Below are 14,763 nucleotides of genomic sequence, written 5' to 3'. Positions count from 1 at the left end.
TCATACACATCATCTTTGTCTTCACTGCCACCCTCCTAGTGAGGATCCTTTTTTATAAGAAGAGACAACACCCCTGGTGCTATGGAAGATATTCAAGATAGTCTTCAAGTTGATGAGTTGTGTGAGAACAGTTAACATTTGGACTGCCATGAGGAGGAGGTTCAAGCAGAGGAAATGATGATGGAAATGCATAGCTGTGTTGGTGATAGTGGTGCCACTTGTAACCAAGGTGATGGCTGTAGGGGCACTTACATATCACAGTCTGAGAAAAGCGGCAAGGAGGATGACTACTATGATGATGACTGTATGTTGGACCTAAATAAGTATCCTGGCTTGAAGAAAGTGTTGACCATATCATACGCAACTAAGCCTTTCTTATGTGGCCAAGTGCTCTGTACCGCTCAGTCTGAAACGTTTTCACTCTCTGGAATTCCTTCCATCTTGCATATGCTGGAGCATCTGTACAAGCAGCATAAAGTGGTTAGTGATTACATCATGCATCAGACTACCACAGCTGGAAGTGTTATTTTGAGCAACTGGAAGAGGTGGGGCAGTTGGTGCAGGGTGTCAAGAAGTTTTCACAGGCAAAACTAGGGGATGAGGCTGATCATAGTTATGGCACACATGGTGATAATGATGGTGGCAAAATTATAACCAACTATCGCAGTGCAGGGCGGAACCTGAAACAGCTGGATCCTTAGGTGTGCTGGCAAGCCGCATGTTTCGTTGCTTACATGCAGACAAGCGTATTGTTGGCTTCAAGCAAAATTGAAAGCCATGACTTTAGACCATCGCTATCATGAGGCCTCTCTCTTCAATGTGTCCGCTGTCCACGTTCTGCAGACAAGTTGTAGGACATGTTAGTATGTCTGTTCCACAAAATGCAGACCACAAACCCATTGAATACAAAGGGTCCACAAATAAAATGCAGGCGGCACACGGACCAAATCCATATTTTGCGCATCTGAGATTTGCAGACCTGCAATTTTATCCTTTTATTTTTGGCTATTCACATGCAAGTTGAATAGTGTGATCAATACAAATTATGTGTACTTTTTTATGTTCTTTGATATTGTAAAGGATATTTACTGAGGAAAACAGGAGGGGGGGTTGTTACATGATTTTTTTTTAAACTAGTTTCCAGCACTTTTAAAAAGTTTTCTCTTTCTTTATTTAGTGCTATTTCTTAGGGGAGCCTGAGCCCTGATTGCTCAGCTAATACACGCAATACTTCTGTATGTAAGAGTATGTCCAGACAGCATTTTTTGCAGCTTTAAAATACACAGCTGATTTCAAGAGAAAGGAGTATTTGTTTGTGTTTGGCAAGCCGGCTGATCTTGCAGTTTAGCATGGGTTGTCACCCTGAGGTGAAGTTGGATGCTAAACTTATAAATTACCAAAGAGGAACAGCGTTTTATCATACACTCTTTGTGGGCAAAAAGTGTTCCGGGAGCACTAATTCATCTCAACATGTGTTCTCAGTATGGGGATAAAGTTCTCTTTTATAGATAACTTGGTCGTTATTGCGAAGGTGACAATTTGCTGCAAAAAATAGTCAATGGCGGTGAAACATGGGTTCAGCATTGCGAGATGGATATGGTAGCATCCGATATCTCCTGTAGCAAAGAAATTCAAGACTCAACCATTGGCAAGAAACTTGATGACCATCTTCTGAGACTCTCAAGAGCTTATTCTCTCACAAGAATGTGAGATCAGGATGGCTTTCTTCTGGAGTCTTGTAACCGGAATCCACTTTCACTAGACAAAGTAGTGACTTTTCCTTCTCGAGTAAATAACTCTGAACTAAAGAACTATGGTGGTGGTACCTCTGCTAGAAGAATATGGGAAATTCAAGCTCTATCTTGTAGACCTTCTTATCTTAACATTCTGGACGATAGAATTGTGCTGAAACATGAACCTTCTTTTTTGCCCAAAGTATTTTCCAAATTTCACTGCCAGCAGGAGAATTTATTGCCCACCTTGTGTCCTCGGGCTAAGTCGGCAGGCATGAAGAAGTTTCACATTTTGGATGTTTGAAGATCTGTCCTATCATATCTAGAGGTCACTAAACAATTGAGGAAGTCAGATCATCTACTAGTTCAGTACTCAAGGCAGAATAGAGGTCAAGGGGCCTCAAAAACTGCAATTTCTTGCTGGATAAATCTGAGAGCGCATTCGACTAGGGTAGTGTCAACTTCCTGGGCAGAAGGTGCCTCGGCATCTTTAACCCAGATTTGCCAGGCTGCGACCTGGTCCAGTCCATCCACTGTCTTTAAACACTACAGACTTGATGTTATGGCTAACAGGGACTTGTCCTTCGGACAGAAAGTCTTGTCTGCGGCAGTCCCTTCCTAGTATTGTTTTCTTTGTTAATCCTCCTGTTTAGTGCCGTTGTGGAGGCGTATGGAAAATCTAATTTCCGGTAAAGAGTAATTATCTTTTGCTGATGGAATTTAAAAGTTGGTATGATGCTGGGAAAATGCATTGCAATTGAAGGGGACTATTTAGGAAAGTAAAGTAATGTATATTTGTTTTTGAAATTCTTAATAAAGATTAGCACTAGAGTTGAGCGAACACCTGGATGTTCGGGTTCGAGAAGTTCGGCCGAACTTCCCGGAAATGTTCGGGTTCGGGATCCGAACCCGACCTGAACTTCGTCCCGAACCCGAACCCCATTGAAGTCAATGGGGACCCAAACTTTTCGGCACTAAAAAGGCTGTAAAACAGCCCAGGAAAGAGCTAGAGGGCTGCAAAAGGCATCAACATGTAGGTAAATCCCCTGCAAACAAATGTGGATAGGGAAATGAATAAAAATAAAAATAAAATAAATAAAAATTAACCAATATCAATTGGAGAGAGGTCCCATAGCAGAGAATCAGGCTTCATGTCACCCACCACTGGAACAGGCCACTGTCAGATATTTAGACCCCGCCACCCAGACAGAGGAGAGAGGTCCCATAGCAGAGAATCAGGCTTCATGTCATAGCAGAGAATCATGCTTCATGTCACCCACCACTGGAACAGGCCATTGTCAGATATTTTTAGGCCCCGGCACCCAGACAGAGGAGAGAGGTCCCATAGCAGAGAATCAGGCTTCATGTCATAGCAGAGAATCAGGCTTCATGTCATAGCAGAGAATCAGGCTTCATGTCACCCACCACTGGAACAGGCCATTGTCAGATATTTTTAGGCCCCGGCACCCAGACAGAGGAGAGAGGTCCCATAGCAGAGAATCAGGCTTCATGTCATAGCAGAGAATCAGGCTTCATGTCATAGCAGAGAATCAGGCTTCATGTCACCCACCACTGGAACAGGCCATTGTCAGATATTTTTAGGCCCCGCACCCAGACAGAGGAGAGGTTCATTCAACTTTGGGTTGCCCCGCAATATAATGGTAAAATGAAAATAAAAAAAAAGGATTGAATGGGGAAGTGCCCTGGAGTACAATAATATATGGTTAAGGGGAGGTAGTTATAAATGTCTAATCTGCACAAGGGATGGACAGGTCCTGTGGGATCCATGATTGGTTCTTTTTTTGAACGTCAGCTTGTCCACATTGGCTGTAGACAGGCGGCTGCGTTTGTCTGTAATGACGCCCCCTGCCGTGCTGAATACACGTTCAGACAAAACGCTGGCCGCCGGGCAGGCCAGCACCTCCAAGGCATAAAAGGCTAGCTCTGGCCACGTGGACAATTTGGAGACCCAGAAGTTGAATGGGGCCGAACCATCAGTCAGTACGTGGAGGGGTGTGCACACGTACTGTTCCACCATGTTAGTGAAATGTTGCCTCCTGCTAACACGTTCCATATCAGGTGGTGGTGCAGTTAGCTGTGGTGTGTTGACAAAACTTTTCCACATCTCTGCCATGCTAACCCTGCCCTCAGAGGAGCTGGCCGTGACACAGCTGCGTTGGCGACCTCTTGCGCCTCCTCTGCCTTCGCCTTGTGCTTCCACTTGTTCCCCTGTGACATTTGGGAATGCTCTCAGTAGCGCGTCTACCAACGTGCGCTTGTACTCGCGCATCTTCCTATCACGCTCCAGTGTAGGAAGTAAGGTGGGCACATTGTCTTTGCACCGGGGATCCCGCAGGGTGGCAACCCAGTAGTCTGCACACGTTAAAATGTGGGCAACTCTGCTGTCGTTGCTCAGGCACTGCAGCATGTAGTCGCTCATGTGTGCCAGGCTGCCCAGAGGTAAGGACAAGCTGTCCTCTGGGAGGCGTATCGTCATCGTCCTGCGTTTCCCCCCAGCCACGCACCAGTGATGGGCCCGAGCTGCGTTGGGTGCCACCCCGCTGTGAACATGCTTCATCCTCATCCTCCTCCTCATCCTCGTCCTCCAGTAGTGGGCCCTGTATGGCCACATTTGTACCTGGCCTCTGCTGTTGCAAAAAAACTCCCTCTGAGTCACTTCGAAGAGACTGGCCTGAAAGTGCTAAAAATGACCCCTCTTCCTCCTCCTCCTCCTGGGCCACCTCCTCTTCCATCATCGCCCTAAGTGTTTTCTCAAGGAGACATAGAAGTGGTATTTTAATGCTGATAACGGCGTCATCGCCACTGGCCATGTTGGTGGAGTACTAGAAACAGGGCACACAGGTCTCGCATGGAGGCCCAGTCATTGGTGGTGAAGTGGTGCTGTTCCGCAGTGCGACTGACCCGTGTGTGCTGCAGCTGAAACTCCACTATGGCCTGCTGCTGCTCGCACAGTCTGTCCAGCATGTGCAAGGTGGAGTTCCACCTGGTGGGCACGTTGCATATGAGGCGGTGAACGGGAAGGCCGAAGTTACGCTGTAGCGCAGACAGGGGAGCAGCGGCAGGATGTGAACGCCGGAAGCGCGCACAGACGGCCCGCACTTTATGCAGCAGCTCTGACATGTCGGGGTAGTTGTGAATGAACTTCTGCACCACCAAATTCAGCACATGCGCCAGGCAAGGGATGTGCGTCAAACCGGCTAGTCCCAGAGCTGCAACGAGATTTCGCCCATTATCGCACACCACCAGGCCAGGCTTGAGGCTCACCGGCAGCAACCACTCGTCGGTCTGTTGTTCTATACCCCACCACAACTCCTGTGCGGTGTGGGGCCTGTCCCCCAAACATATGAGTTTCAGAATGGCCTCCTGACGTTTACCCCGGGCTGTGCTGAAGTTGGTGGTGAAGGTGTGTGGCTGACTGGATGAGCAGGTGGAAGAAGAGGAGGAGGAAGCCGAGTAGGAGGAGGAGGCAACAGGAGGCAAAGAATGTTGCCCTGCGATCCTTGGCGGCGGAAGGACGTGCGCCAAACAGCTCTTCGCCTGGGGCCCAGCCGCCACTACATTTACCCAGTGTGCAGTTAGGGAGATATAGCGTCCCTGGCCGTGCTTACTGGTCCACGTATCTGTGGTTAGGTGGACCTTGCCACAGATGGCGTTGCGCAGTGCACACTTGATTTTATCGGATACTTGGTTGTGCAGGGAAGGCACGGCTCTCTTGGAGAAGTAGTGGCGGCTGGGAACAACATACTGTGGGACAGCAAGCGACACGAGCTGTTTGAAGCTGTCTGTGTCCACCAGCCTGAATGACAGCATTTCGTAGTTTAGAAATGCTGGCATTCAGGGCCAGGGATCGAGGGTGGCTAGGTGGGAATTTACGCTTTCTCTCAAATGTTTGTGAGATGGAGAGCTGAACGCTGCTGTGTGACATGGTTGAGATGCTTGGTGACGGTGGTGGTGTTGGTGGTACATCCTCTGTTTGCTGGGCGGCAGGTGCCAACGTTCCTCCAGAGGCGGAGGAAGAGGCCGAGGCGGCAGCAGCAGAAGAGGTAGCAGGGGGAGCCTGAATGACTTCCTTGTTTTTAAGGTGTTTATTCCACTGCAGTTCATGCTTTGCATGCAAGTGCCTGGTCATGCAGGTTGTGCTAAGGTTCAGAACGTTAATGCCTCGCTTCAGGCTCTGATGGCACAGCGTGCAAACCACTCGGGTCTTGTCGTCAGCACATTGTTTGAAGAAGTGCCATGCCAGGGAACTCCTTGAAGCTGCCTTTGGGGTGCTCGGTCCCAAATGGCGGCGGTCAGTAGCAGGCGGAGTCTCTTGGCGGCGGGTGTTCTGCTTTTGCCCACTGCTCCCTCTTTTGCTACGCTGTTGGCTCGGTCTCACCACTGCCTCTTCCTCCGAACTGTGAAAGTCAGTGGCACGACCTTCATTCCATGTGGGGTCTAGGACCTCATCGTCCCCCGCATCGTCTTCATCCCTGACCTCCTGTTCATGTAATAGAAAGACCAGCACTCCGTAATTTCAATGTTGAAAGAAAATCTCTTTATTCGTCACCCATATGTACATATGGGTGACGAATAAAGAGATTTTCTTTCAACTTTGAAATTACGGAGTGCTGGTCTTTCTATTACAAGTACATGGGGATTCGACCTGCTGACCGTGCACCTGGACCTTGAAGGAAGCATAGTGCCGTCCATTTGTTCCTGTTCAGTCTGCACACTGCAGAAAGACGCAGCAGTTGGCACCTGTGTTTCGTCATCATCAGAGACGTGCTGAGGTGGTATTCCCATGTCCTCATCATCAGGAAACATAAGTGGTTGTGCGTCAGTGCATTCTATGTCTTCCACCGCTGGGGAAGGGCTAGGTGGATGCCCTTGGGAAACCCTGCCAGCAGAGTCTTCAAACAGCATAAGAGACTGCTGCATAACTTGAGGCTCAGACAGTTTCCCTGATATGCTGATATCCCTGATAAGGTTTTCAGGCCCCATCTGTGCGCTTTCTGCAGAAGACTGGGTGGGAGATAATGTGAACGTGCTGGATCCACTGTCGGCCACCCAATTGACTAATGCCTGTACCTGCTCAGGCCTTACCATCCTTAGAACGGCATTGGGCCCCACCAAATATCGCTGTAAATTCTGCTGGCTACTGGGACCTGAAGTAGTTGGTTCACTAGGACGTGTGGCTGTGGCAGAACGGCCACGTCCTCTCCCAGCACCAGAGGGTCCACTAACACCACCACGACCATGTCCACGTCCCTTACTAGATGTTTTCCTCATTGTTACCGTTCACCACAATAAGAAAAAAATTATTTGGCCCAATGTATTGAATTCAAATTCAGACCTTTTTTTACAGGCACCTAACACTATCTGGCTATCTATTTAGGTACCATATTACACTAATACAGGCACAGCAGTAACGACAGATTTAGCTGAATATAAATTGTAGGCCTAGTATTTAGGCGCTGGGTGACAGATATACGTTTACGGACAGAATTATTTAAACTTGGAAATGCACGGTAGCATGTGAAGTTATTGAGGATGACACTATCCGCACCTTCAATCTAATATACCCTTTTATGGATAGATTTAACCTTGGCCTGATAGTAATTCCCTAAATTTGTGGTTTCTGCTCTAAGTTGGGAATTGTATTCAACCCAGAACAAAAACTGTGCTTTGGCAGACACTAAATAGATTGACCAGCCACAGCAGTATCAACAGATTTAGCTGAATATAAATTTGAGGCCTATTATTTAGGCGCTGGGTGACAGGTATACGTTTACGGACAGAATTAGACTTGGAAATGCACGGTAGCGTGTGTGTGAAGTTATTGAGAATGACCCTATCTAATATACCCTTTTATGGATAGATTTAAAGTAGGCCTGATACAGCAGAAACCACTGATTTAGGGAATTGCTAAGTTGGGAATTGTATTCAACCCAGAACAAAAACTGTGCTTTGGCGGACACTAAATAAATTGACCAGCCTCAGCAATAAACATAGATTTAGCTGAATATAAATTTTAGGCCTATTATTTAGGCGCTGGGTGACAGGTATACGTTTACGGACAGAATTATTTAAACTTGGAAATGCACGGTAGCGTGTGAAGTTAATGAGGATGACACTATCCGCACCTTCAATCTAATATACCCTTTTATGGATAGATTTAAAGTAGGCCTGATACAGCAGAAACCACTGATTTAGGGAATTGCTAATTTGGGAATTGTATTCAACCCAGAACAAAAACTGTGCTTTGGCGGACACTAAATAAATTGACCAGCCTCAGCAATAAACATAGATTTAGCTGAATATAAATTTTAGGCCTATTATTTAGGCGCTGGGTGACAGGTATACGTTTACGGACAGAATTATTTAAACTTGTAAATGCACGGTAGCGTGTGAAGTTATTGAGGATGACACTATCCACACCTTCAATCTAATATACCCTTTTATGGATCAATTTAAACTTGGCCTGATACAGCAGAAAAAAAATATTTAGGGGATTGCTAAGTTGGGAATTGTATTCAACCCAGAACAAAAACTGTGCTTCGGCCAAGCCCCTGATGTAGGATATAGCAAAAAAATAACCACACTATTGATGGTTAAATGGACTTGGTGGCAGCTTGTGCTGGCGCACCACAAGACACAAAATGGCCGCCGATCACCCAAGAAAAAAGTGACATAAAAATGCTCTGGGCAGCCTAAAAACAGTGAGCAATTAAATAGCAGCAGTTCAATGATCCACAGGTGTAGATCGATCACTGAATTAAGTGTTTTTGCTGAGTAAATCCCTGCCTAATCTCTCCCTAACAGAAGCAGCTGCAACCTCTCTCCCTACACTGATCATAGCAGAGTGACGTGCGGCGCTACGTGACTCCAGCTTAAATAGAGGCTGAGTCACATGCTGCACTGGCCAATCACAGCCATGCCAATAGTAGGCATGGCTGTGATGGCCTCTTGGGGCAAGTAGTATGACGCTTGTTGATTGGCTGCTTTGCAGCCTTTCAAAAAGCGCCAAGAAAGCGCCGAACCCGGACTTTTACGAAAATGTTCAGGTCCGTGTCACGGACACCCCAAAATTCGGTACGAACCCGAACTATACAGTTCGGTTTCGCTCATCCCTAATTAGCACCACTTCTGTATTTTGGACCCAGTCTTGTTTTTTGCTTAGGCTATGTGCACACTGCCAGATTTGTCATAGCAATGGGTAATTCCTGATGAAGCGATTTTTCCTTTTCATTTTTCTTTTTTTTTTTTACCCCCTCCCTTTCTGGAACTTTCATTTTTCTGTTCACATAGCTGTATGAGGACTTGTTTTTTTGTGGGACAAGTTGTACTTTCTAATAGCAGCATGAGTGAAGGCTCTTCTGTAGTTTTTATTGATACCATTTTGGAGTGTGTAAATATTTTTATATTTTATTAGTACGGGCGTTTGGAACAATGTTTTTTTAAAATAAATTTTTAATATGGGGAAAAGGGGGTGATCTGGGTGTTTATATATTTTGTTTTTACATTTTGTAAAAAAAAAAAAAAATTGCACACATTTTAAGTCCTCCTAGGGGACTTCAACATGACATTGTCTGACCATAGACTGCATTGAATTACCGTTGCAGCCTATGGGAGAATAATACATTCCTGTCAAGCCCTGCAAACATTATGACAGGCCTCATAGGCTGCCATAGCAAACAAGTGGCTTGAACTAGCAGTTCAGTTCCTGGGAGCACAGAATTGCCAACTGGGTGTTACTAAATAGGGGTGTGTTCTTGCCTAATATAGTCCATTCAGTGCTTCCAATGTCAGACTGTGCAGGAACACACCTCCATGTGGTAACATCCAGTTGACAATTCATTCATATCCTAGCGATATGCCACATTGTCTATGATGAGACAACCCCTTTAAGGAATTGATACCTTCCACTATTTTGTAGCCCATCAGTTTTTATCCTCAACCCATAAGCTTTTCTAGCTGCCTTGTCAGAAATCTCTGCACAGTGTTATACTCTGTATAATTGCCTTTATTTCTCATTAGTTTTGTTTTCTCCTCTAGGTTTGCGTTTTCACCACTTAATGAAGAAGATGATGACGACGATGAACAGAAAGAACCTATGCTGAAAGAGAGCTTTGGTATGGAACTCATGTAAAATGATAATCATATCGTCACACACATACTTGCCAATATGAATGTTAACTAAACAGACAGTTTCCACATTTTTTGTTATTTACAATGTCTGCTACCTTTTAAAACTTTCAAAGTTGCACAATATGTTAACCCCTTCCAGACATGTGATGTACTGTTATGTCACAGCGGGAAGTGAGGTCCGGCAAATTGACGTAATGGTATGTCATGCTGATCGGACAGGCACAGAAGCTGTTCGCATCTGATCACTGCAGGGGCCTAGCTGTATACACCAGCATCACTGGGTCTCATAGGCACACTGTCAGTGTGAAACTAACAGTTTCAATGTGGTACAATACAGCATGTTTTTTAATGCATTAAAACAGAGATCCGACCCTGAAATGTTGAAGTCCCATAGTGGGACAAAAATAATAAGGGAAAAAAGTACAAAAAAGTGTGTAAGAAAAAAAAAAGTTTACAATAAAAAAAAGTGCCCTTTTTCCTTCATCAAGCCAAAAAAATACATATTAGGTATCGCTATCTCATAAAAAGCGAGATATCGAGCCATAAAAAAAATCATATGTACTCCAAAATAGTCATCTTATCGTAGTTTCTAAAATGGGGTCACCTTTTGGGAGTTTCCACTGTAGAGGTGTATCACGGGGGTCTTTAATTGTGACATGGCACCTGAAAATTATCCCAGTGAAATCTGCCCTCCAAAATCCATAGGTTGCTCCTTCCCTTCTGAGCTCTGCCATGTGCCCATACAGCAGTTTACGACCACATACCCTGCAGAATCGGGGAAATAAATATTGAGTTTTGTTTGGCTGTTAACCCTTGTTGTCTTTCAGTAAAATTTGATTAAAATGGAAAATCTACAAATAAAAAAAGTGAAATTTGAAATTTCTCTTCTATAACTTGAGGGATGCAATTTCCAAAATGGGGTAATTTATGGGTGGTTTCTATTATGTAAGCCCCACAAAGTGACTTTTTAACTAAATTGGTCAATAAGGGTACTTTTACACTAGCGGCAGGACGGATCCAACAGGCTGTTCACCCTGTCGGATCCGTCCTGCCGCTATTTCTCCGTGCCGCTCTGTCCCCATTGACTATAATGGGGACAGGGGCCGAGCTCCGGCACAGTGCGCGATGAGAGGCCGCCAGACTAAAAAGTTGGACATGCAGTACTGCCGTGCTGCGCCGGACCTCCACCCCCATCCCCATTATAGTCAATGGGGACGGAGTGGCAGTCCAACTGCACGGCGAAATAGCAGCAGGACGGATTAGACAGGGTGAACAGCCTGTCAGATCCGTCCTGCCGCTAGTGTGAAAGTAGCCTTAAAAAGGATTAACATTTTTTAAGTTGTATCTAAAATTCTAATCCATTTAACATCCAAAAAAATAAAATGATATTTACATACAAAGTGATGCCAACATAAAGTACGGTAGACATATTGATTGTCTAATGAACATAAAAGGGTAACATCCGTGACATCTATATTTTTTGTAACAGAAAATCTCCAGTGTCACGCAAACAGTCTGGTAATCTACGTACTATTTCTTGCAGATAACTATCAATGTATACTGCCAAAGGATGCAACAAGGATTTGATTCCCGAGACAATAGGACATCCCAGGGGAAATGTCAGATCCTTGTGCACCTTTGGCAGTAGATATAAGACTCGAACACAGGGATAATCCTTTCTAGTGCTTTATTCTGGATATAATTTATAATGCTTTCAGCCAACGCTTTTTCCAATGTCTCATCAATTCCTTTTTTGAACTGGAAAGTAGGGTCCCCTTTTAATTTACAGTACACCTATTCATTAGACATTTGTGACCAAGTCTCGGCAGAACTTTTATTTATTACCCCTGTTGCTCCTTATCAAAAAGTCTTATCTGCCTTTTTGATTATTATAGACCTGTCATTTGTTAATAATATAATAGCTTTTCTTTCTTCCTCTGTAAGGTTAGGTCTATGCGTGTTCTGATATTGTTCCATTTTTTTAAAATGTCACTAGTAACCAGTTGTTGAAATGATTGTAACATATGTGAATCCACCTCCGGATCATACCAGCAGTGGGTTCTCAATTTTGATGGAACATCAGACTCGCGCATAGTTCTTGCTCTCCCTTCACCAAAACAATGCATTAAAATGGAGCTCCGGCGCAGCGGGAAAATGTATAAAAATCAACCAATAAATTTAAATGACTCCTGGTTATAGGTAGGAACAAAACCCAAACTTTTTTCCAAGACTGACAGTTCACTTGTCATTACTGTCCTAGAGAAAATTTTAACCGTAAGTCCGTTTGTTGTTTTTGGACTTCAATTCTTTGTCTTTCTCCTCTTGCCTTTATTCTTTCGTTTTGTAGAACCACTGCTGCCTATGTCTGTATCCTCTGAAGATGCCTCTGTTACTGAAAAATCGGAGATATTCCTTTTATATTTTGAAGATCGCAGTGTCATACCTCCTGTCTCACTCAGACAGGTCTCAGCTGAAGTTGATCCACCTTTAATTGGCCGTTTTTGTTTCCTCCTTTCTTCGAGTCATGTATACACCCTATTATGTAGATAATCTTGGGTGTCCCGTTTCGATAGAATTTAAAAATAAATCTATCTCTAATACTTGGATCTCTTTATGTGCATTTACAATGGACATTTGCAAAGGGGGGATCGTTAATAACATCAGACCAAAAGAATGTCTTTTACAAAGAGCATACCACTTCTGTACCATTCCTATGTTAGAGGGTATTTCACACGTGATAGCAAGTGCATTATCTATATGTTGAAATGCCCTTGTGGTAAGGTTTATGTGGGTCAGACGACGATACCAATTAAAGGGGTTTCCAAAGTCTAAAACATGCCTCCGAATATCCAGGCCCCTTATATAGATTAGGTTTACCCCGTGCATGGCTGCCGCTGCATCTCCCTGTCTGGCAGATCAAAACATCTGGCGAACAGCCATTAGCAGGCCGTGACAGAGACCAGCCTCCCTAGCGTCAACCACAATTCTAATGAGACTCATCCCCGGGACTGTGAGACAGTGTAATGCAGCTCTCCCAGATTTTCCTGAGCAGATAATCTCAGGGAGAGATTACTTTTATTTTTCCCGCCTAATCCTTATGCTCTCCTAGGAGATAAACACCACCAGCATTTATGTGTTTGGGGTAGTGAAACAATAAACTAAAAAAGTCTGTGGATACAGTTTGCAACGCAAACCGGAGCAAGTGGGAAATAAGAATCTCAGAAGGACTTATACAAAGCTTCTCATCAGGTTTACAGTACCTCTGTATTCAAAGAACAGACAACATACCACATAAACAAGTAAAACCCCAGACATGATTACATTTGCAAGGTAGAGTGTCTTGGTAGGAAACAGGGAGCCCTGTACTCCTGCCTAGCACTGTCCCTGCCTACTTGCACAACCGAAAGCCCGAAACTGGATGGCAGCCCTTTCCCTATATATGTGCTGGGCCCGAATCAGGGAGTGGAAAACAGGAGAACAAAATAAGGCTACTTTTACACTAGCGTTTCTATTTTCCGGTATTGAGATCCGTCATAGGGGCTCAATACCGGAAAAAACGCTTCCATTTTGTCCCCATTCATTGTCAATGGGGACAAAACGTAACTAAACAGAATGTAATGCGTTCTCATACTGAAGAGCAAACTGCAGCATGCTGCGGTTTGCTTTCCATCCTGGGATGCAGAGCAAGACGGATCCGTCATGACCCACAATGTAAGTCAGCGGGGACGGATACGTTTAACTCTGACACAATAGAAAACGGATCCGTCCCCCATTGACTTTCAGTGGAGTTCATGATGGATCCGTCTTGGCTATGTTAAAGATAATGCAACCGGATCCGTTCATAACAGATGTAGATGGTTGTATTATCAGTAACGGAAGCGTTTTTGCTGAGCCCTGCCGGATCCAGCAAAAGCACTAGTGTGAAAGTAGTAGTGACAGAACCAGAAAACGTACCAAGCCAAGGTCTATACCAGGAGAGTCCAAACCCAAACAGAATCACAACCAGTAAGTCAGAGTCGGGGTAAAAGCCAGGCCAGGTCAGGAATAGCAACTTCACAGGAACAAATGCTAGTGTGGCAATGCAGAGGATTATCTGCTTGCTGTCGACATTGCTGTGGTGAGCAGTGTAATTACAGCTCCTCCATCCCATTCACTTCAATTAAATGGATCTGTCCTGTTCACTTTTATTCACCTTGGAAATAATTCCTCGCTTTGGATGCCTTTTTAAAAAACGTCATTTCATTTTTTCCTACAGAGGGGATGAAAATGAGAAGTTCTAAGCCCGAAACTAATGGAAATGCTAAAGTTACTAAAGCTGTAAGTATACACTGCACAAGATGTTCTGCTGGCAGCTGTTGCAACAGGAAAAGTAGTCAGTTGCCAAAATGTTAATCACAGTGCCACTGTCCATTGATTGGTGTAAGTTTCACAGGTATTGCAGGTAAGAGGGTGTCTTCCCTGCTAAAAGGGAACTTGCCATGTAAAACATCTGCAGCGAGCAAGTCATAAAGGAGCTGAGCATTCATTTAAATCCCAGCTCCTTCAATGCATAAGAGTCCACATTACGCTGAATCATTTCCCACAAAACTGTTTGAATTCCTCCTGCTAAAAATAGGTCTGTTTTAAAGGGAACCATTCATGTTGTATAAATACCATGCCATGCACAGATAGGACTGCATATACAACATGAATGGTTCCCTTTAAAACAGACCTATTTTAGTATTCAGGACCAAGCTATTTTATTATTAATTCATTGACTCATTCCAAGAGCCAGACCTTTTTTACATTTCAAGCAACAAAGCTGTATCATGTTTTTTTTGTTGTAGTTTTTACTGGCACAATTTTGGGGCACATGTCATTTATTAGCTAACTTAATTAG

General features: G+C 44.4%; 1 protein-coding gene across 2 annotated transcripts in view; it reads left to right on the top strand.

The window, feature by feature from the left end:
• The window catches only part of TMEM87A (transmembrane protein 87A), a 276,779-nt gene that overhangs the window by 225,880 nt on the left and 36,136 nt on the right, over positions 1–14,763 (top strand). For both annotated transcript variants that reach the window (XM_040412084.1, XM_040412083.1), the window contains exons 16-17: positions 9,792–9,868; positions 14,140–14,201. In XM_040412084.1, coding sequence (XP_040268018.1) covers positions 9,792–9,868; positions 14,140–14,201 — 139 coding nt within the window. The remainder of the gene's footprint in view (positions 1–9,791; positions 9,869–14,139; positions 14,202–14,763) is intronic.

This window comes from Bufo bufo, chromosome 11 (genome assembly GCF_905171765.1).
Source record: "Bufo bufo chromosome 11, aBufBuf1.1, whole genome shotgun sequence".
NCBI lineage: Eukaryota > Metazoa > Chordata > Amphibia > Anura > Bufonidae > Bufo > Bufo bufo.
This window is presented reverse-complemented; position numbering and strand designations above follow the sequence as displayed.